The sequence below is a fragment of the Hydra vulgaris genome, chromosome 03 (assembly GCF_038396675.1).
Source record: "Hydra vulgaris chromosome 03, alternate assembly HydraT2T_AEP".
Lineage (NCBI taxonomy): Eukaryota > Metazoa > Cnidaria > Hydrozoa > Anthoathecata > Hydridae > Hydra > Hydra vulgaris.
Window position 1 is genome coordinate 51,959,945 of NC_088922.1, and position 25,843 is coordinate 51,985,787.

At 27.1% G+C, this 25,843-nt stretch overlaps 1 protein-coding gene across 1 annotated transcript; it reads left to right on the plus strand.

Moving 5' to 3' along the window:
- Positions 1–770: 770 nt before the first annotated feature.
- Positions 771–24,141, plus strand: LOC105846546 (galactose-3-O-sulfotransferase 4). Its single transcript, XM_065793617.1, has 4 exons — positions 771–875; positions 974–1,056; positions 14,536–14,674; positions 22,648–24,141. Exons 2-4 carry the CDS (start codon positions 1,023–1,025, stop codon positions 23,894–23,896), a joined length of 1,422 nt encoding a protein of 473 aa, XP_065649689.1. The 5' UTR covers positions 771–875; positions 974–1,022; the 3' UTR covers positions 23,897–24,141.
- The last annotated feature ends 1,702 nt before the right edge of the window (positions 24,142–25,843 follow it).

A 25,843-nucleotide genomic window follows, 5' to 3' on the forward strand; every position in this document is an offset into this window, starting at 1 on the left:
AGAATACGGAGACTCATAGGTTCTCGATGACCACTAGGTTTTGTCATCGAGCACCACTAGAACGTTAAGTAAAAAAAAAATTATTTTAGAGGTGTTGTATTTGTTTTTTATACTCTTATTTTATTTTATTAAAAGTATTTTATACTCTTAGAAACAAAAAATTATATACTCTTATATATTATGTATATGATTTGCTCTATATGCTCCAATTATATTTTATACTATTTAAAAAATGCTTTGGATTGGTAACTAAAATGGATTGGTAACTAAAATGGATTGGTAACTAAAAGATATTGCGCACCAAACACAGCTGAATTCAATTTATATCTGATTTAAAAAATTGAAAATTTTTAAATTAGATATAAATTTTTATTGAAAATATAACTTTTTATGTTTTTGAAAGCATTTTTTTTTTGTGTGCACATTTCTTAACATTTTATTATAATGTTCAAATAAGAGTATAAAAAACAAGTTCAAAAGATTTGTTTTCTACTTATTTATATTTTAACTATTAAGTTTTACTAAAGTTATACTATTGCATTATTAAAAAAAAAATAGTAGACTAAAATATTAAAAAAAAATTATTGAAAAATGAAAGTGGTGTTGGAGTTAATAAAATTTTGAAAGTTATCAAAATTTTAAAACCAACCATAGTCAAGGTTTTGAAACCTATCAAAATTATTTATTATTAAATAATTGTTTTTTCCTAAATACATTGCAATTTATTATTAATACCTATTTTGTATTGATCTACTTGAATTTTTTAACAGTTACGTTCAAATAAATTTAAACCTGCACATAATTAATTAATTGAAATTCAAAATTAATTTTTTCTTACAAAGTTTAAAGAACTTAACTTCCATTTCTATCTTAAGGTGATATTTTTACTTCATATAGTTTGTTGATAGTTTTTCTTTTTCATTGGGATGGTTTAAATTCATATCATTGGTTGATAATTTTTCTTCTTCATTAGGATGGTTTGGGTTCATATCATTGGTTAATAGTTTTACTTATACATTGGGATGGTCTGCTCGTTTCGTAGGTGTGTTAAAATAGGTAAGAAGTTATTTATTTTATTAAACTCTTTTTGTAAGTAAATATTTTTATCGTTAAAAATAGTACATAGCAATATAAATATTAAAAGCAAACTTTAATCAATTAGCAACTTATTTCCTCCAGTTGCCAATTAAAATTGTTCTTTGTACTTTTTAATTTCCAAACTTTATTGCTGAGGTGAGCGATTTATATATAGTATAACATTAGGTATGAAAGTATAATAATAGTATAATAATATTATTATTAATAAATTTGGTAATAATAAAAGCAATAACAACAACAATATATATATATATATATATATATATATATATATATATATATATATATATATATATATATATATATATATATATATATATATATATATATATATCTTGAGGCATACCCAGCAAACATTCTATACGGAACTTCAGTGAACATATAAGTGGAAAGGCATTTTGATCGATCCATTATAGTTCTGCTCCTCGGTTACAAAGCTGATGACTAGCTACTATATCACATAATGGAAAGTTATCAGTTGGCCACTTGTAGCGGATGCCACTAATGGTCCGCTAAGTAATCGTTGAATAAAACTCCAATACACTGCTCAAAATGCTTATATATAAGTCTACTGCAAGTTCACTACGAAAATGTTTGTTAGGTAGTTAAGCAAGAAAAGATAGTTAAGCATCAAGAAATGTTAAAACTAAGCTTTCCAAAAACAATTAACTCTAGCTAAAGTGACCAAGTAAATCAACACTAAAGAAGTAGAATTTACCTAATCAAATAAAAGTGACAATTGAAAAACAAAGAAAACAAATAGTTCATTATCAAATATTATGATAAATAAAAAATATTTTATTTTTATTATTCCAATCATATTTCACAGATCTTTCAAATTGAAATCTTACACACACGCGAGCACCCACACACACACACACACACACACACACACACACACACACACACACACACACACACACACACACACACACACACACACACACACACACACACACACACACACACACACACACACACACACACACACACACACACACACATATATATGAAACTATATTTACATCTTGTATTTTAAAACGGCAATTGGTTTTTTTAAATACTATTAACGCAACTTTACACGCATAAATTTACTTTTTGCGCTTTAAAAAATATGCCTCGGTTTCGGTATTTCACAATAAAATGTGTCCTTCAGGTGTAACTTTTTTATTATTATTTTTTTTGCCACACGTGTTCATTTTGTGTTACTTCAGTTAGGGTAGTTAATAGTTTTTAAAATTTTATAAAATTGGAGGCAGAAATTGCATAAAAAGTCATCTTGCCACGGTCACGAGACCAGAAGACAAATTTATAAACTTTTTACTTTAATTTTAATTTCAAATTTTTTACTTGCAAACGAAAATTTTTGCAGGCAGTGAGTCATTTTGATAACATAAACATAGGGACAAAGTATTAATGCTTAATGACTGATAGTTTTGCAATAACTTAAGGTTTTCAAAACGTTCGCCATCTTGCCCCGTCTTCCTCTTCCTCTCTCTCTCTCTCTCTCTCTCTCTATCTCTCTCTCTCTCTCTCTCTCTCTCTCTCTCTCTCTCTCTCTCTCTCTCTCTCTCTCTATATATATATATATATATATATATATATAGAGAGAAATATATATATATATATATATATATATATATATATATATATATATATAAAATAAATTTTTTAAACTTAATGAAAAATCATCAAATTTATTAAATTTACAGATCGTACTTCATTGTATATTAACTACATGTGCCTTAGTTTATAAAGCCAACTAATTTTGGCATCCGAAACTCCGAAAATTTTATTTTTTATTTTTTATGTATTGAAATATTTAAAGCATTAAAAATCAATTTAAGAGATTGTTACAGATAAGTTGATTGAAAGATGGATTGTTGCTCAGTTTTTGGAGAGAAGATTCCAACTCATGACATTTTAATTCTGGTAAAATAATGCTGTAACAGTTTAAAAATAAATTATAAACTGTCAGTTTCAAAATACAAGTTACAAGTTCTAAGCATTATTTGGAATTCAAATTTTCGGATAGCTACTGAAAGACTTGATCTATGATTACTTTATTAAAGAACAATAGAAAAAATTCTCAAACGAAAACTTCTTCATGATGTAAATAAATTAAATATTTTCAAAGGTTATTTTATTTTATTAAAACTTATATTTACTTTTACTTGCATTAGCATCTAATTATTAATTATCTAACTTTTATGTCTTATTTATCTATTTGCTCAATTTTAAATATAAAACAATAATCTTAGACGTCCAGAGCCAAATCAAAAAGATTATAAAAAAGAAGGCATCCTTGGTATGATCAATTTGTGTGTGTGAACCGCACAAAATCTTTGGGTAATTCAAGCCCGAAAGAGTTTTTTATTTTATTTTGCTTTTGTTTTGTTTTTTTGATATGGCCGTTAAGGTATCTATGTCGCGCCATTAGGAATTTGTTGTTTCTTTTGTTTATTTTATTTTAGTCAGGGCGTGTCTAATGGAGCTTCTATTTATTCTAATTGTGTGTGTATTCGTATAATTTGTTTTGCTGTTTACAAAATTTAAAATAATTGTAATTGTTTTACAATTTACAAGTATGACAAAAACAACGCTGCTATTAATCAAATAGAAAGTAAATATTCTGTCCAATTACAACCGCTATGAGTAAAAAGTAAGGATATTGTTAAAAATGGAAAACTATGCTGCTGATTGGACACGTTGTTTATCTCGCATTTCAATAAAATTGCAAGTGCAAAAGCTACATATATTTTGGATAACTGAATATAGTTGCGCAGAAAAAAGCCTTTTTTTGTGTTTTTTATTTATTTAAAATAAGCTTGACAATAAAAGAATAATTAAAACATATATAAATAAGTAATAAAAATTTCGTTAAGTTTTTAATAAGAACGTGGATACTCGCAAAAGATTATATGACCTTTCGTCGAGATCCGCTTATATATAAATTTATCTCTTATTTGCGTATGAATACACGTGAATACAAGAGGTATATACATAATGCTTGTCGTACTTATAAAGTAATATATAAGCCAATCAAAATTCAAGTTTACAGTACAAAAATTGAATATACTTTAAAGGTTTATATAAATAATCTAGGCATAATATTTTTTGTATGTATAAAATATACATGAAATAATTTTTTAGGTTTAATACTTGTATGCATAAATGATTTTGTATAAATTATGTATAAATGATTTTTTATGTATAAAATATACATGAAATATACATATAAAAATATAAATAATACATTTAAACTAGCCAAATAAAATAATACATACACCTACTAAATAAAACTTTACAAAAATAAAATTGAAAATAAAAATTAAATATTTATACAAAAAATCAAGATACTATAAGATGATAGATTTAGAAGAGTATTAATGATAAAACAAAACAAACATAAAAATGTATAAGAATATTCTTAATTGAAAACTTAAAAATGTATAAGAATATTCTTAATTGAAAGAACATTTTTCAATTTTCTTTTAAATGAGAAATAAATTTCCATTCTTCAGAAAAATCATAATGTTTCAAAACTAATTTTTTTTTCATAAAAAAACTCCTCGAAATGAAATACACAGAGCTTCAAAAATATTAAATTAAATTTGAATATTCATTTCAATAAAAAAAGACTTAGCATAATAAAACGGTCTTTAAGATAAATAAGACGTGTAGCATTTTCTTTAGGCGATAAAATTGTTTTAATATGTTTGCAGTACCCCAAGTTTATTTATTTATTTTGCAGTACCCCAATTTATTTATTTAAGTTTATATATTTGCCATATCAACTAAGCACTATGCAATGAATAAACGAGATTAAATGGCAATGAAAAAACGAGTGGTACAGCCAAACTACAGTAAGTTTATTTAACATGCTTTATGTAAATACACTTACTTTAATTTGGCTCTTCCACTATACAAAAATATTAGAAGGTTCCTTTAAGTTATAATAAAAATTATCACAAATATTTTTTCAGCTTCTTTTTTTAAAATGAATAACATTAGGAAAATTCAGCTTAAGAAAAATCTTTCAATTCATTTTTATAAAAGTAAGAGTAGTTTCGTAAAGCATCTGCTTTGCTAAGATGTTTTATGTCAGATTGGATTCATTATCAAGTAAAAAAATATTACTTTAAAAAGTTAAATGAACTAGATTTAAAATTAATTAGCTGATTTAAATTCATTCTAGAAGTAAATATCTTTACAACTTTGAAATATATAGAAAACTTACTTAAAAATTATGCGTGATTGATTTATTATACATAGCTTTAGCTTACTATCCTTTTCGTCGTAGCTCCTTTCCTTGTATAATTAACTTTCTTCTTATTTCTATGGTACGTTTGCTAAAGTTTTCTCTATGAGCTTAAACCGTAAACCGGAAACTCTTCACAAAAAGCTAAATAACTTTTTTAATATTGAGAATTCTGCAATGTAAAAAAAAAAAAAAAAAAAATTAATTTCAAGTTTCTATGGAAAGTAAGATTTTATTTTTTTAAAAAGTGTCCGCTTTTTGGAAAATTGTCCTTAAAAGCGGATAGTTCCAAATTATATGAAAAAAACATAGATAAATTGATAAATTCAATATTTTTATTTATAATGTTAAAATATACACATAATAATAATAAAAATAGAAAAAACTAAAAAAAAAATAAAACTAGCAACTAATTAACTAAGAAAACTAACTGACAAAAAACTAGCAAAAAATAAAATATTAAAAAAACACGAGTAAGCTTAAGCTTGAAATAAAAATAAAAAATTTATAAACTAGGTTCTGCAACTTTTCGTGCAAAAGAATTCTTTGCCTTTTATATATCTTTTTGGGAGACAGGGTTCACAAAGCCACGAACTGCAACTTGATTTTTCAAAAAACTTTGGGCACTTTTTGTACTTGGTTTTTGCTTACTTGGCAGGAATTTCTACCTCTGCTGCTGCAATTGCAGCATATGTTCGTTTTAATAGCTTTGCGTCTTCTTTTTCTCTTAACTGGTTAAATTATGCTTCTTCTGTAAAAGCTTAACCAGCCGCTATTCTGATATTTCTGGCTTTTTTTTGAAGGATGCTTGTAAGTATTTTAGAATTGATATTGCTTCAAGAGAGCTGTTTTAAGGCTGATTTTTACACGGGTCGCCAATTCTTCTTGAGGAGTTAAATTTAAAGTTGGAAGTGAAGTTGGAAGTGAAGTTGGAGTTGCAGGCGGAATTACGGTTTGTGTTTGTTGAACAGTTTGAGGCAAAGAACTTAGGCTGCGTAGTGATTTTGTAACTGCTGATGATGTTATTAAAGTATTATTAAAAGTTTGACAAATTTGTAATATTGATTTGTCAATGTTGTCTTGATTTAATGGAAAAAGCCCAGTATTTTTAAAACTAGCAATAATTTGAGTACGAGTGTAAGATTTGTTGCGTCTCTACAACTGTGCAAGAAGACTTAGAAAAACTTTTTCGGAAAAATTGCTAAAACCACTTTCAACAAAAAATTTTCTTAAAATATCACGTTAATCATCTTTGCCATTGCAAAATACACAAACATCAAAAGGCTGCAGAATGTGAGATAACGCAATCAAAATGTCTGTAACAAATGATTTTAAATCGTTTAGTTGTAATTTTTCAGAAATGAGACACTTCGCATCTGATGAAAAATTTGATCCAGATATTAATTATTTCAATGACATTATTACGGATTGTTCTTATTACTATCCTAACAAATTAGAAGAATTTTTTTATAAATATACAAAAAGCAATAATTTTGATCAACGAAGAATTCTTCATATAAATATTAGAATCCTAAACCGCAATTTTGAAAATCTTCTCAAGAAACCAACAATTTTTTAAATATAATTTGTTTAACCGAAAGCTGGATAACTGAAAAAGATTTAAATACTACTTCAAATTTTAATCTTCCTTACTTTGATTTAATTTCTCAAGAGAGACTTATCAATAAACGCGGTGGAGGAGTTCTTATTTATGTCAAGAAAAATATTGCGCATTATATTAGGAATGATTTAAGTGTTTCTGACGGCGACAAAGAAATTTTAACTATTGAAATTCTAAACAATCAATCACAAAACACTTTACTGAGCTGTTGCTATAGGCCCCCAAATGGTCTGGCCGAGAACATGAGCATGTATTTTGAAGGAAACCTTTTCAAAATAGGCATTCTTGAAAAAAAAAAAGAATTTTATTTTAGGGGATTTCAATATGAATTGCTTGTATCGCATGTGTGTTTTATTTACCATTACTTTACGGACATTAAAGTTAAAAATTTTAATGATTCTATTTTTGAAATGGGAGCCATTCCTTTAATAAATCGCGCTACCAGAGTAACTCCTAAATCGGCTACTCTAATTGATAACATTCTAACAATTGATATTTTTAACAGTGACTTAAATAAAGGTATCTTAAAAACAGACATATCTGACCATTTCCCTGTCTTTTTTATCATAAACTTCAACTCTAAAATTATGACCAAAACTAACATAAAAGTTAAATTACGCAACTATAACCAAAAAAATGTTGAGCGATTTAAAACACAATTATCATTACTTCATTGGAAGAACATCAACTTAAGTGATAACGCAAACAAAATTTACGATGATTTTTCAATACATTTTACTCAGTTTATGATGCCAATTTTTCTTTACATGAAAAAACATTAAATCAAAAAACATTAATTCTCCCTGGATTACCAAAGGTTTAAAAAAATCATCAAAAGTTAAGCAGAAATTATACATAAAATATCTAAAAAACAAATCATTCGCCAATGAGAAAATATACAAAGACTACAAAAATCTTTTTGAAAAAGTTCGAAAAAAATTAAAAAAACATTACTATTCTAAAATTCTCAATAAAGCCAAAAATACTTGTAAACGCTCCTGGGAAATAATAAAAGAAATTATCGGTAAATCAAAGCCATGCTCAGGTTCCCTTCCACACATGATCAAAGTAGATAACAATAATATAACTAATTCTCAAACAATAGCTCACGAATTTAACAAATTTTTTGTTGAAATTGGCCCTAAATTATCTAAATTAATTTCTAACACTGAAGCATCATTTAAAGATTTTTTAGTACCGATGGATAACTGCATTCACTCGGATGAGTAATCTAAAGAGTTACTATTTGATGAGTTCGAAAAAGCCTTTAAAACACTAAAAAAAAATAAAGCAGTTGGACCTGACGAAATCAATGGTAACATAATTTTAGATTGCTTTGAACAATTAAAATATATTCTTTTTAAAGTTTTTAAATCATCAATCGAACAAGGAGTCTTTCCTGATCAATTGAAAATTGCTAAAGTTATTCCACTATTTATAGGTGGTGACAAATCTGACATTAGTAATTACCGGCCTATCTCTATCTTATCTATATTTTCAAAAATACTAGAAAGAATCATGTTCAATAGAGTATTTAATTATTTTAGTTTAAATAATTTATTATACAACAATCAGTTTGGCTTTAAGAAGAATAACTCAACCGAGCATTCAATTATTCAGTTGGTAAGTGAGATTTTTATCGATCTTTCAAAAGCATTTGATACTGTGGATCATGATATTTTGCTTTATAAACTTAATTATTACGGAATAAATGAAAGAGTTAGTAAATGGTTTCAAAGTTATTTATCCAACAGAAAACAATTTGTTTCTTGTAATGAACTTAATCATACACAGTTTTTAAATGTTTCCTGTGGTGTTCTGCAAAGTTCCATCTTAGGCCCTCTTTTGTTCTTAATATATATCAACGACTTGCATAAAGCATCAAATCTTCTAAGTATTATGTTTGCTGATGACACAAACTTATTTCTCTCTAACAGTGACATCTACCTACTATTCTCCGTTATGAACAAAGAACTTCAAAACATATCTAAATGGTTTAAAAGTAACAAATTAACATTAAATATAAGCAAAACAAAATGGATTTTTTTCCACCCGCTCTCGAAAAAACGTTCTCTACCCCAAAATTTACCAAAAATTTTTATTGACCATAATGAAATAAAAAGAGATTCTGTAACTAAATACCTGAGGGTTTTCATTGACGAGAACATCACATGGAAACATCATATTAACTATGTCTGCTCGAAAGTTTCAAAAAGTATTGGAAAAGTATATATAAGGCGCGTACTCATTTAGATAAAAATAATTTAAATATATATATATATAAATATATATATATATATATAAATATATATATATATATATTTATATATATATATATATATATATATAAATAATATAAATATATATATATATACTGTATATAACATATGTCATGAAACCGACTTGTGCAATTATTTATATAGCAGAGAAATGTATAGAATTTTCCAGAACATCGTATACCGCTGTGCGCCGTCAGCCAGGACGGTGATGTCACGGTGACGTAATTGTTCGGGAAGCTTCTGTAGAGTTCTGAAATTTTCTTCAGCTGTTTTGCAGTCTGCTATAAACTGGTATATAAGCGAGGTGTTCAAAGCTGGTAGTTGAGTTTTAATTATCTTAATTTGGTGTCAACATTATTATTGCCTTATTTTAATTATTGCGCTTTCTCTATAGTTTAAGTATAAAGAGATCCTTGTATTATTTGGTAAGTTATATTTAACTCTTTCGCAAATTATAATTGAGCATATAATATTTTATTAATGTCTGCCTTTTTCATTTTCTAAAATCCTTATTTGCTTTTTTTTGAAATAAAATATTTTAACAATAAAAGTTCAATCGATAACGTAATAACAGTTTCTTTAATTTGTTGCGTATTTAATATTGACGTTAAGGCCTTTCCTATTTCAGTTGATGAGTAGAAGACAACATGTCGTTCAAGAAGAACTCTTCTAACACGGAGAGAAACAAGGAAACCTGGACAAAGAACTTAGTCCAGTTTCAAGCCCCATTAAAAAGAGGCAACGTGGCAGTTTATGAAGCACCCTTGAGCGAAAGGAGTTACATGCCCCTAAAAAACCACGTCATTTGACGCTTCAAATTTCTTGAATCCACAGCCAAAGAACGGAGAGAGAGGATTGGTTTAATTGCTGTAGAGCTTAAATACCTATGGAACAAAAATTTGAACTTCCCGCATGTATCTGATCAAGCCATTTATGCAAAACTAACAAAACTTCTGAAAGACTGCGAAAGCTGCAGAAAAAAACAAAACTTTGATTCATTGAATGAACTGCAATTGAGAGCAAAGGTCACGTTGGTTATTTGACTGGCAAACCTGCTAGAGCCAATACCATCCACCCATCTAAGCGAAAGAGGGCAATGGAAGTGACTGTGTCCACACTTACTAGCTTAGCGCTATCTGATTGTTCTGAAAGTAGCACAAACTCATCCGAGAACAGTACAGACAGTCCTTGGGAGGATGACAATGCAGCATAAATGAGCAAAAGGAAGCATAACCTAACAGGCACTGCAAGACGTCTTGTTACATGCTCAAAGCTGTCTTCCCACGGAGCAGCAATGGTGTGCCGCTAGCTTTCTGGTGAAGGCATTGAAATCCCAACTTCATAAAAATTTGCTAATATTTTAAAATTACACATTACTCCAGGTTTATGTTACCTCAAAAAAAGTACACATAAATAGATTTATGTGTAGTTCTTATGATGCCAAAGATGGCATCATAAGAACTACACATAAATTTAGGTCTCAATACCTAACTTTTAAAGCAAATCATATACTTTAAACTACCGAAAGAAACAAACAATAAAAAAAAGTATTTCGTTATAAAATCTAATATTAAACATAAGAAAAACTGATTTCTTGTTTCATTTAATTACAATTTTAATACTTTGTTCTACTTAAATTGCCTCTAGCTACTTGTTAAAGAATTTATTCAACTTCATTGCATTTGTTAGAAAAATGATTCGTATTATTTATTTTACATAACCTTTATGTACTGTAGAGGCACGTTTTTATGGATGCAAATCCAACGTTGAACCAATATCATGTGTTTAATAATGATTTCTATGAAATAATTAATACCAACGTGAACAATAACACCTTGTACAGTTACATAGGTCCAACACATGTAAAACATTGCAAAAATTTAAAACTCAACTTTGATTCAATGTATATGGATCAACTTGAATCCAATGTATGCAACCCAACGTTGCAAGTACAAAACTTGCAGATCTTGGTATATTATGTAAAATATTTGAAAGAAAAAAATTTATATTCTGAAATATTAGGTTTTGCTGATAAGATAACTGTTGCACAAAAAAAAATTAAAAATTCTTTTAATTTATTGTGATTAAAAACTGTTATTTAGAAGCATGAGCTTTTTTTCGTGTTGGCATATTAAGACTATAATTTGCGTATTATATGCATCTGCTTGTATGTCAGTCCTAAATAACAGAGATAGAGTTATTGTTTAACTATTCTAAATTTGAATCGTAGATTATTTAATCGTAGATTTGTCGGAAAAGATTGTTAAAAGCTAAAGTCAAAGTTTAAGGTAATTAAAGATTCGTTTTAATATTACTCTAAAGTTCCGAAATCTGACTCAGATCGTATATACTGAAGAAGTTTTTTTTATGCCAGAAAAGAAGTCTATTAAAGACTTTATTAATTTTAGTTTTGTTTAATATATGCTAAAATATAGTGTTAATATATTGAAAAACTTAAAGAAGATTTCTTTTTTTTCAGTCTTAGTCTTCGTTAAAAAATAAAAACTTTCAATAACATTTGCTAACTTTAAAAAATATAAAAATTATAATTTATAAAAATATATTCTTTAATTTCATAGGTACCATTTTTTTGCTAAAGAAGTTTTTAAACCAACTTTTGTAGTTTCTGTTATTTTTTTAATTTAATAAAAGTTTTATATTTCTCTTCTTTTTTCTAAGTTGAATTTTAATGCTTGATTTATAAAGTACCATAGTTACAAAGTACCATAGTTACAAAGTACCGTAGTTACAAAGTATCATAGTTACAAAGTACCATAGTTATAAAGTACCATAGTTACAAAGTACCATAGTTATAAAGTACCGTAGTAACAAAGTACCATAGTTATAAAGTACCATAGTTATAAAGTACCGTAGTAACAAAGTACCATAGTTACAAAGTACCATAGTTATAAAGTACCATAGTTATAAAGTACCATAGTTATAAAGTACCATAGTTATTTAGCTGCAAATTGAAATCTGCAAGTGCTCTAAAAATTAATAAAGTATATTAGTTTTTGGCTAAAATTTATTTTTAAAATTAATGTGAAAGTTTATTTATTAAAATTGTTGAAATGAGAATCACCGTAATGGCTACTGTTAAAATGTTTACAAATATTAGAAGTTATTAACATAGTAATAATAATGAATACTAGTTATTTAAATTTATATTTTTATGAATTAATGATTTTTACACGATACTTTTATATCCGAAGATATTATCGGATTTTAGAAGGTTACAAGCACTCGATGTACTTTAGGAAAGATCTTTATTGCACGCAATTTTTAAGAGTGATGTAAAATCGAAAAATAAGCTTTAATTTTATCAGGTTTTTAATAAAATATAACAAATTTTTCAGCTCGTTTTAAAATATATTACGTTGTTAAAAATTTACGTAAAATTGAAATCTTTGATTGTTTGAGGTTGTGCAAGATGTTTTTAAAAACGTTCATATTTTGCTTGAATAGCTCAAAAAGGAAAAAGTTTTAATTTGCCACACTTTCCGATATTTGTGTTTGAAACTTGTTATGAACATTAGAAACGAGTGATATATATAGTGGTTTTTATGATTTTTTTTTTACTATTTTCAGTGAATAATTTGGTTATAAATTAGCTCTAAATAGTTTATTCAAAAGATCTTACTTGTTGCAAATCGAAACTATTCTAATTCAAATATTTGATGAAAGAAAGGCATTAGTTTTTATTAAAAATCAAGGTAGAGAAATGAAATCTTATCTAGAACTTTTTCATAATGTTGAAATGTTAATAACTAGCTTGGGGATATTAATTATTTGAAACAGCAAACAAACAATTAATGTTAATGAGTTAATTAGTTAATGTTAATGAGTGGGTTATAAGTAATAAAATTTCACTAAACGTGGATAAAACCAATTTTATTTTGTTCCACAAAGTGAATAAATCAAAAAATATTCCCATCAAATTGTCTAATCTAATAATCAATAACACTAACATTAAAAGAGAAAACTCAGTAAACTTTCTTGGCGTAATCTTAGATGAACATTTACGTTGGAGTTTACATATAAAAAGTATTGAAAATAAAATATCAAAAAATTTAGCAATAATCTTTCTCTTTTATTCATTGTTACTTAATTTATTGCAATATTGCATAGGTAAGTACAAACCATACAAAACTAAAAATTTTTTACTGTAAACAAAAACACGCGTGCAGAATAATTTTGGAGCAGATAGAACTGTACCTAGTAAGCCTCTTCTGAGCATACTTGGAGCATTAAATATATATAAAATCAACTTACACCAAGTTTTAATGTTCATGTATAAAAAAAATATAGGATTATCTCCTAAAATATTTCAATCCTATTTTAACAAAATAGTTCATAAACATCCAACAAAATTTTCAAATAAGAACTTTGTTGTCCCAAAATATAATTCAAAACTAACTTCATATTCAGTTCTTTATTGTGGATCTTACTTGTGGAAAATGTTTCCCAAGATTATAAATTCACATAAAACTAGTATAGAGCAGTTTAAAAATGAATCAAAACAGGCATTCTTACTTATGGATTTTAACACATCCAATTTTAAATGTTTTTTTTAATTAAACTCAAATACAAAAAAAAAAATTAATACAAAAATTATGTCACTGAGTGTATAGACACTTTTTTTTCATTATCTTAATTTTGGTATTACCTATATGACGTTTGCTAATTTATTCACGTTATTTCTATGAAGTACACTAATTTATTTATGTTATTTCTATGGTGTATATTAATTTATTTACTTTTTATTTTTAAATCTTAGCTTAAATTTTTAAGTTTTAAGCAAATGATAATACCTTATTTATTTTTTCTTATTCACTTGATTTTACTCTTTACTTAAACTTTGATTCTTTAAATTTTTCTTTAAATGACAACAAGTTGTTATCTATTTTACTTTTATATATTTTTTAATAAACAGTTTGTTTACTATAGATATTTAAATATTACGGTTTTTGTAAATACGTGAGAATGGGTCTCGGTGATAAGGCTAAATAAGTCTTCTTCTTGCCTCGCCAAAATTAATTTTATTTATATGCTTCGAAACTGTATATATAAAAGAAAGTAAAACTGTAAGATAAAAGAAGTTTTTTAATTATTATTAAATCGTATTTTAGACCCAATTCCCGTTTAGCTAGTGATTTTGCGTAAGCCTGAATAAGACTAATATGAATTAGCCTAAGTTATAAATATAAAACTGTTTATATGTAAAAATGTTTATTAATAAATTTGCTTTTTTTTGTGCATATTTTGGTTTATTGAAGTTACTGCGCTTATCGTCACTCAAGTTATTTTATCAATAAAAAACTGGATTGAAATAAAAGATGTTCGTTTACGAGATGAAATCATTATTAAGGGGCGTGTTGAAAAACAAGACGAATACCCGTTTCAAGATCCACCAAGGTAAACTCAATTCTATTTATAACCAAAATATGAAAGTAAATAACAAAAGTTGTTAATTTTTTTTTAAAAGTGTTTTTACAGATTTGAAAATTGTTATTTAAATATTGCGTATTGTTAGAATTAAGAATTCTCGAATAGATCATAAATTAATGTTAATTTGAGTTTTTAAAAAACATCAGTCTTTATATAAAAAGCATATTTATAAAATAACTCATTAATATTTATGTTATACAAAGGTGATTCTTAGGCTGAGGTAATTTTTTCTCTTTTTTTGTAATGAATTAAAACGGTATTGAAATAAAAATTTCATTATCAGTGTATGGATTAATTTCTTAACTCTTTTTGCCTTCATGATTTAGTTTTGTAAAATTATGTTAGTTTTATTTTTTTATGTTAGTTATATTTTACTATTAAAAACATTTCTTAAACATTCACACGCTTTAAGGTGGTACGTGGGTGAAAAAATAGTAACAATTAAAAATTTGAAAGTGAATGTTTTTAATTCAATTGAGCTATGTAGAAAATGCCAATGTAATTTGTTTCATTTAAAAAAATTCAGATGATATCTAACTTTCCATTTTAAAAAAGGCACTCTTAAACTCCAAACTCAAACTTCCGTACCAACGCCCATAGCAACCAATTTTGATTTATCATAAACCGGAGTTACTTTGAACGTTTTTGAGATATTTTTACTTGCTCTTCCTTCACTTTTGACAATATTTGAAATTTAACAAAACAAAAATAGGGGCTAAGATTAACTCTTACATAGATCAAATTCAAAATAATATTTAAATATAAGGGTTTTGTATAAAATCAATTCAAATACTCAAAGTTACCCCACAAATGGGGTAACTTTGAATGCGTTTTTTGTAAAAGCAAAACCTATGCAAAAACACATTGTTTTGTTTTAAAATTTAATAATAGCAACAGTCTAGTTTCACAGGAATTTATTATTGCAAAAATAATATACTATTATTTCATTACAAACACCCATTTAGTATTTTATTTTAATGGGTATCTTTTAAGTGGACTAGCATAAAAAAAGCCTCTTTTATATCAGTTTCACTTACAGACTAAGCAAGTGGAACATCTTTACATTTTGCTAAAAAATCCTTAAAAGAAATACTTTTAACAAGGTCAAAAGTAATTTCTTATCCCTTTAAGCCAGCTTTTTCCTTGACATCAACATGAAACAATTGTTAAAGTACATTAATTACTGCTTAATGTACTAAAATTACAACTACCATCTGGCAAATGATTGAAGATAATACTTGCATCTAATGGGTAAATCCTATATTTCTTTCAAAACAACTGAGCTACTAAGTTGATGATTACCTTTTGATTTCTTTACTTCTTGATCTGACAAATATAATGTCTATAAGTAAATAAAGTACAAAGGAGATTTTTTGTAATTGTCTCTGCTTTTTTTAAACAAGAACTTTTTGATTGAATAAGTATTTTTCTCCAATACTTTTTAAAAGGTCCATAAAATGCAACATTAAGAAATTCCAATGAATGGGTAGAGTTACCAGTTATAGAACAAAATACTATTTTTTTCGCAATAATATGCTTTTTTTTTTTAGTAGATTCAAGCACCTTTTCACTGTAAAGATTGCTTAGGTTATAACTAATTGGAACATTCCTAAATTTTGAAAAAAAGCAATAACAAACCAATCAATAAAGTGAGTAGAATCAAACCGTCTTTTGATTGTATTGTACTTTGATTGTATTGTACAATAGGTAGTCGACTTTTGGTTTTTGTTGTCCGTCTTGTTGTCCATCCGCTTTCGGTTCTTGTTGTCCATAAATAGTCAGCTTTATAAACATAACCAGAGACAATTTGACCAGAGGCACTAAACATGATTGATGTAACATAACATACTGTACAATTGCTAATTTTTGCATATTTGTAAAAATGATGGATTTTCCATGTGCTTTTGGATTAATTTTTAAAACTTTATTATACCATCCGGCAACTTTCACCCAATGAACATTTATTAATATTTTCATCTAATAATGTTTATTTTTAGCATAAAACTTGAAAACTGGCATTCAATATAATTTATATACTGCCTTGTATCAATTTTTTTATCCGTATAAACCTGGCATAGTAATGCTATGAAATTCTAAACAAAAACAACTTTAAAGATGAATAAAAGTGCTTTTAACAAATCTAACTCAACACAATACTGAATATACTCACACATCTTATATGACATACTTTTTATAAAAGATTTAACATTTATTAGTGTTTTGAAAAAAAAGTTTACACACACACACACACACACATACACACACACACATAGAAACAATGTGTGTATGTGTGACTTACTGCTTATATTTTATTTATGTTACACATGATATTTTAATTTCTAATCATAATAATATTATTTTTTAATATATGCATGACAAAGGAAATTTTAAGTTGTTTCATGTTTCTGACTATTTATGTAGTGGGGTTACTTTGAACGTTATTCAAAGTATGCGAAAAAATATATACAATAAAGTATGTTATACTATAGTAATAGAGCATAACTTTAGTAGGCTAACAAACTTCTTTAGATTTTATATGCTTAATAAATGTATAAACAAAAACTATGCAACTTAAACAACAAGCTGCCACACAAGCTGAGGCAGTGTAGAAAGTATTCTGACCAAGGCGTACTTTATAACGTACGGCAAGGCGTACTTTATAACGTACGTACGTTATAAAGTACGCCATGATTCTGAATAATTTTTTTGAGAAAAGCATCCGAAATACTTAATTCCTTTTTTAAGAAACAATAACCAATAAACAAAGTAAAACTTTAAATAATCAAAACATAAACTATTTTTAATACTTTGATGTTTGAGGTTTGAACAGTCTCATACAAAATTTTGCCATTATTAGAACTTGAAAAAAAAAAAAAGATTTGTATTTAAAGTTACCCCGCAATTCAAAGTAACCCTTTATGGTTTATGGTAAGCCTCCAAAAATATGAGTAGAAACCCGTGGTTAGTTTGCTTTAAATTCATTAAATTTACAGAAAAGTAAACTTTATGCAAAAAGTCATCAATTTCATTGATGTGTTCATAGCTTTCTCTACTACAGACCTATTATTTATTGCGCAACCAGATTTTTTTGTGGGGGTCCACTTTTTCACGGCAAAAAAGATAATAAAATCGTTAAAACATAATTTTAGCGTCAGGGTAACAGCACCAGTTTTTTCCATGTCTAATAACATCTGCCCAACAACATCTGTATATATAATGAAGTATAATAACATCTGTCCAACAACATCTGAAACTTTATTGGTGTCTAATAAAATCTGTGCAAAAATTAAATGAATATTACAGATGTTGTTACATCTTTAAAATTATCAAAGTTTAACAATATCTGTGCAACAACATTTGTGTGTTTTTAGATGAAGTTACTTTTAAGATGAATTAACTAATAATGCATTATTTTAACCAGGTGTTATTACATATAGGATTTTTTCAGATGTAATTACATCTGGAAAACAAAAATTGACTAATAATGCATTATTTAACCATATATAGTTACACAGAGGAGTTTTTTCAGATGTAACTAGATCTGGAAAAAATTCTTCCAGATGTTATTTGACTTGAAGAAAAATTACCAGATGTAGTTACACCTTTCTAAAGATGTTGGTATGGGTCGTTGAATTTTCAGATGATATTGGACAGATGTTATTAGAATAAAAGAGAAACACAGATGATTTTGGACAAAAGAGTACAGATAATTTTGGACTATTCCACAGATGTTGTTAGACAGATGTAGTTATCTTTTACCTAATCGTAAAACTAAAAAGTATTTTTAATTCTCCGTATAGCCTGATAATTTTTTTTGATGAAAAAAGAAAAAAAAAGAAAAAATAATCTTAAGTAATAAACGATGTAAATAAAACGCACAGAAATTTTTTCTAATTTAAAATTTCACACATTTACATAATTATATAACTACATTTTTAGTTTTGGTTTAACATCTAAAATACAATATTGATATCTTTTGATATTGAGCAGAAAATATTATTAAACCAAATAAAGAATACTAGATAAATTTTGTTTAAAATTGTTAACAAAATCTGAAAAAAAAAAACAACTACTCTATGAAACTTTTATAAATCTTATATAAAATAGTATACTATATATATTATAAATAGTAGACAGTTATGCAGACTTTAAGAGATTTTTAATGCTTTTAATTCAGGTTCTTTGTCAGATTTTGAAGTGACAGTGGTACATAAATTAAAAAAAAAATGTTGCTCAATATTACACAATAATGTTCTTCCATATCCAATAAATAATAGTCTAATATAGTCATAAAAATACTACTTAAAGATTTACTCCAAACATGATCTTTATTTATTTGAAAAATTAAAAAACAAAAAAATGTCCATTGGCACGAATTATCAGTTGGAATTTTTAATCAACCATAATCCAAAAGTTTCGAAAAGTGACCATATTTCTGATAGTAGAACGTCGTTTGATCTAAAAGTTCATAACCAGTTCGTTCTTTATCATTTTGTGTAACATAACCAGCAATGTGAATAAGTGACATTTTGACATTATCAGCAATAGAAGATTCCAGATCTTGCAAGTTATCAAGAATATCACAGCAGCCTTCATACAATTTATATTAGCATAATGCACATTGATGATCAGACTTCACATTAAAGTTGTCAATATCTACATTTAATTTCAAAAGTAAAGATGCATATTTGATTCGTAATTTTTCAATAACTTATTGAACACTAACAAAATATGTACCTTCAGAACCTTGAGGAAGTATACTATATTCTTTTTCCAGGTGATCTGATGTAAATTTACCAAGAAGTACATAGTTTTGCGTAGTGTTAAGTAAATATCTACATAAATCTAATCCATAACAAGTTTGATATATACAAGTTGCAGTATCTTTAGGAAACTGTTTAACACGTTTAATTTGGGTGCCATATCACCAAATTGTAGTATTAAATTCAAACGGTTGTCATCAGAATTATTGATAACAGCCGGCAAAAGATCATTATGCCTTATATCAGCACCAATGGTTTTGACATTTAAAATTTTCCACCAAATAATAACTCTATTGATAAATATAGCAGTGTCGTTAACATCTTTATGAAACATGCCAAGATGTTGCAAAAGAGCAACGTAAGTTTTTTAAGACACACTGTCGTTCAACAGGTTTAGGAAGTAGAAATAGAAGTTTCATTCAGGTCAGATAATTAAGAAAGCTTTTGGATTCTGCATTGTAAAGATGCTTTAAATAAGTTCATTTTGAGATCCTGTTTACTCCCTTTTTGTCAAATATTAAATCCTGAGTTTTTTCAGTTAAACAAAGATTATGAATATTTTTATGAGGTGTAAAAAATCGTAAAGTAAATACTTTCTATCTACTCTTAACCATGGTTTTCTCAGAACAAACGTGTACATTTAAAATAAAGCCTGATTGACACGATTCCCATCATTTATAATAGCTTTTACATTTGCACTTACTCAATTATTTGATTGGTTAAATTAATCTGTTCAAACAAAAAATCAGATCGTAATTTTGATACCGGTATCATTTTAATTAACACCTTTCGACCCCCGTTTAAACAAACAACCATAATCCCTAACAATGTTTTAGACAATTCCACTGTGTAATCCTCCGATCTACCAGAAATAGTTCCACCATGGTAAAGTAAACTTTAAAAAAATATATATTTCATCAAGTAGCATAATACATAATTTTTGCTTATTTGGAAGAGAATTAGAAATTGAATAAATTAATTTGTTTTTATTATTATTAGAATTTTTTAAAGTAATTCGTTAAATTCATTACCATTTCTTAAGCGATTATATAATGCCCTCGATCTTGAAAAATATACAAAAGAGCGTATAACTATTTCATGTGTATAAAGTAAAATCTAATTATTTTTAGCCCCATAACTGAAATATCTTGCATAATTACTTCTTTTTTATTGTCCATTTTCAAGGAGCTTTAATAACAAAGTATCTCATCAAATATAGACCAGGTGTCAACGTTTATGATTCGATTCACTGTTAAGCTAGAAAAATAACCCCTTAATCCCACAATGAAATGTTTTTTTGCGCTTAAAATTTATGAAAAGGTAAGATTTTCATAAATTTTAAATGCAAAAAAAGGTATTTCATTAAAAAATTGGGAAGATTGTATAACAAAATAGCCATCAACCATAAACGATATAACTGGATATTGGTGATCAGTGCTATTGATAAATTTATTATTGTCACAAAATGTCACAAAAAGTGTCTTTATCTCTGTGTCTAGCTCAACATCTAATGTACTTCTATGTAATGCCACTTAAAGATCTTTTAGTGGCTCTTTCAGTTGGATTAGCAGTGGGAATCTGAAATAAAGGGTATTCCTAGCTAAACAGAAGGAGCATTTTTTGGTCGACGTTTTCCTCTACGCGCTATAACTATATCAAAATTTAGAGACAAGTATAACTCACATTTAACAGTATAGTTGGTAACAACCAAATTAGAGTTTGGAATAGCTTTTATCCATTTTTCACGCTCAACGTTATCACTTGGAAACCGATACACTGATATTTTATCAACTTCACTAGATATTTTGTTTTTTTCACTTTGACGGTTGGTGAGACAAGGCTTGTCACACATGCTTGTCACAACAATAGAAACAACATTTATTTGGCATAATGATTTAATCTAAATTTTAATCTTTAACGTACTTTATTGTACGTTCTGTTATTGCAATGAGGGAAATTGGTAAATGTCATACCAGTTTAGAAAATTCTGAATATTTAAACATGCCACCTCCAATGATTGTTAAAGTGTTTAATAAATGTCACAGATGAAAATGGCATTTCAAATGTAACAGTTCAAATGGATCATGGCAAAAAAAAGGTTGTTAAATAGTATTGTAATAGAAATAGCAAGTGATACAGGAAAGATTATTGACTATCGTATATGATCTAAAGTCTGTAAGTCATGTCAATCTTGGGAAGCAAAGAAGGGTTTAGATGAATATGAAGATAATATTGCAACTCATGAATGCAACATAAATCATACTGGTTCAGCTAGTTTCATGGAAGCTACTGCTTTAGTAGATTATTTTGTTGGAATTCTAAAGGTTTTAGAGGGTTTAGGTATTGTTCCAGGATTTTATTCAAATGAGTTCTGTGTTTCAAATAACAAACGAAGAGTAATGTCGATGGAAATGAAATCGCTTGATATTGTTAAGCAACAAAGAAAGCGTATTCGAAGAGTTGGTAGAGGTTTCATAAATAATAATGAATCAGAAAACGGAATGAAGTATGATTATGGTTTATATTAGGGAGATTATTATTATTTTTTATTTATGATGATCAATCATAGAAATCATTTTATTTTTGAATTTATAGAAGAAATTTAGTGATATTTTATTATATTATTACTTTCAATTTTGAAATAAATTAGTTAAATCTCAAAATTAAAATTTTTGGACGGTGCATTATATAACTTTTGATTGATTTAAGCTTTGAAATTTTTTATCGTCGTTACTTTTTATTAGATACAGGTTTAGACTAACATTTCTTGCAAAATATATTTCGATCCAGAGTTACTCAAAAAGTTTTATTTTGAAGCTTTTTTATAAGCAAGGTATTTGAACTTTATTTATCTTAGATCTAGTTTCGCAATTAGGCTAATTCTGCTCCCATTCCTGTAAAATTATACTATAAACAAACTGTAAAAATTTTGTCATCATTCTACGGGTGGTTTTTTCTGAATTTGACGCACCGCTAAGTGACATTTTGAAAAAAGAGTTTTTCTGTAAAAAAAATTTTTTTTGGTTTTGTTACTTGTATATAATTGTTGTACCAAAATATCAAATTTAAATAATAAGAAATAAAGATTTTTGTTTTTTCACCCAAGTACCACCTTAATCTCACATATTGTTTTATTCACGCGTAATAATATACATGTTTTATTTTTTATTTTCATAGCTTCCATGACGAGAGCTGTAACGACAAAAAAATAAATATTTTGTTTCTAAAAACTCATAAAACCGCAAGTAGTACCGTTACAAGTATATTTAATAGATTTGCAGACATAAATAACTTATCAATAGCAATACCATTATATAACAACATGTTTCGTTGGCCCTATTCTTTTAGTAAAAATTCTGTTGACTTCTTAAGGCTGAGATTAAAGTCTGCAAATATATTATGCAATCATGCTGTTTACAACAGAAACGAGTTCTTTAAAGTAATGAAAACTCCTTTTAAAACGGTTACAATATTACGTGAACCGGTTTTACAGTTTTATTCAGCATTTTATTACGGCAATTTTACAAAATCATTCCAATTGCAACGGTATCGTGATCCAGTTGAACAATATATTAAAAATCCGAGAAAATATTATCGTTACTTTCGAAAAATTGGGTCTTTACATTTTCTATTACAAAATAGCCAATCATTTGATTTAAACTTTCCAAGATTTTCCAAGAGGTTATACAACAATACGTTTACGGATTTTTTAAATTATCTGAACAAGTCCCTTGATTTTGTAATGATATCTGAGTACTTTGATGAAGCAGCAGTTATGTTAAAAGATATGCTATGCTGGAACTATATGGACATTATTTATACAAAGAAAATGACAAGTGTTGACTTAAATTATAAAACTATCACTCCTTCTATTAACGCCACGACAATGATAAGATCATGGAACTCTTTAGATGTCAAGCTTTATGATTTTTTTTTGAAAAAATTTTTATCAATAAAAAAAACATATCACAATAAAATATTTTCTAAAAAACTTCTAGATTACAAAAAACTTAATAAATTAGTGAGTGAATTTTGTCAAATGATCAAATCTGAAGAACAGTTAATTAAAAAACATATACATGACCAATTAAATAAGACAAAATCAGACGAAAATTTAATTAAGAAACAATCAGATGACCAATTAATTGAAAGTCAAACAGATGACCAATCAATTGAAGAGCAATCAGATGATCAATCTATTGAAAATCAATCAAATAAGAGATTAGTTAAAAAGCAAAACGAAATTACCGCGTTTCTTTACGAAATAGGAGAGGAACCTCCTTCAATTTTTCTGCATCAACCAAAATGTTTTTGTAATAAAATCACAAGAAGCGAAATTGAATACCTCCGATATTTTGAAAATAAGTTTCCGCAGTACTATTACGCAAAAAAAAAGCCATATGAAAACGGGTTTTATGATTGTTAACCTTTAGGCTTAGACACTGGACGCCAGTTAAAAAATATTTAGTAAGGCATAAAAGTTAACTTTTATACCCTTTATATAAAATTTATTTAATCTTTTTCTTTTAACAAATAAATTAGTGTATATACTATTTATTTAGTAATTAGTTGAATAGATATTATAGTCAATGGAACAAACATTTTATTAAAAACACATAGCCATTATTTAAATTTTCATTACTGCTTTATTTGGTAATTTTTTATCCAAAATCATGTGTAATTTTTTTAGCTAAACATCCCAGATAACTTTCACCCAACATTCTGTGTAATTTTTACCCAACATTCTGTGTGATTTTTACGCGAAACACTGTGTCACTTTTAGTTAGTTGCGTTATTTTCAGTTCTATAGTATCTGTGTTTTTGCAATCATGTTTATTTGTGATATCCAAATAGAAAATATACATAGGCAGATGGAAATACATTAAGATAATAAATAGGGGAAAAGAGGGGGCGGGCATATTAGGACACTTCTCAAAAAGACACCACAGCTTTCGAACTGTTTGATAAGAAGTTAAATTTTGATGAAAAAGGTAATTTAGCTATTAGTTATGTAAAAAAAAAGATGAGCTAGTTAAAATAAATTGTAGCTGGTTTTTTTCTGCTTAAAAACAAAGTTACTCATTGTCTAAAACTACCACATATTGTGGGGTTGCTTTTGACAATGTGTAGCTTTATTTTTAACTGTTATTTGGGCAGTTCAGAAAATAGAATAAAACGGCAAGAAATTTTTCTTAAAATTTCATTTTCTCATTTCAATAAAAATTTATTCGTAATCCAATTGAAAAAATATAGTTTTAAAAAATATAGTTACATTCAACCGGATTTGAACATAAAAAAATCAAATTTGAATATTATCCCAAAACCTCTCGACATGTTTCCTGCATTGTTTGCGCGAAGAAGTTGAATAAAGTCATCTGCAATTGGCGTCTAAAAATTAGTTTTTATTTCAGGAAATCAAAAGTATTAAATTCTACTTTTTTCTTTAACAAGTTGACGACTGAAATACTTGCATTTTTTTGTTCAATTCTGAAAACAAATGCAAACGTTGAGATGTTAACTGTTCATGCGCATTGGACTAATCAAAATTCTCCTGGGTTTAAAGACTCTATCTAATTTTTCTGCGTATATAACAGGCTTATATTTAAAAATTCAATATATATTTTTTTGCAAACAAGAATCATTTTATCGTACATCTAATAGAGCTAGACACTTTTGCAGTAAATAGGTTTTTTTGCTGTTGGATTGATACGCTTGTTAAATATATTTTGTTTTCTGTAAGTCAAAGATTATATTTTTGGTGGTCATCTTGGTGTGTCTGCTATAACTATTAATTTTCTCTTTTTTCTCCTCTTGATGTTTTTTTTTTTGGAGATGCTTTTGGATATTGTCTAATCATTTCAGGAGATAAAACTTGTACAGATGAGAGTAAATTTTCTAATAAAGTTTGTGATAGCTAATTAGTTTGGTTTTTATATAAATTAATTGACACATTGTTTGGCGTAGTAGCTTCAGTAGTTAACCATGAGCGAGACTAGGTTTTTTCAAACCGAGACGAGACCGAGACGAGAAGTTAGTACTTCTCGTGAGACCGAGACGAGACGAGAAATTTAACAATTTTTGAAAACAAATTTATTAAAATCCAAGTAAAAAAAAAAAAAATGGAAACATGGTTTTGAAAAATAGACAAAAATGACATTTGTCAAATGTAAACAACTTTTTCAAATTAATTCAGAATTTATTTGCCAAACTTTTCCAACAAGACAATGTTTTCTCTGATTAAGATGATTTGTTCTACTTTTTCTGGGTGTAAGTTGTGTCTGGATGATCGGACGACATTTCCACCTGAGTTAAAAACTCTCTCTGATTTAGTTGAACTTGTTGGAATAGCTAAAATTTGTCTAGCTAATGAAGA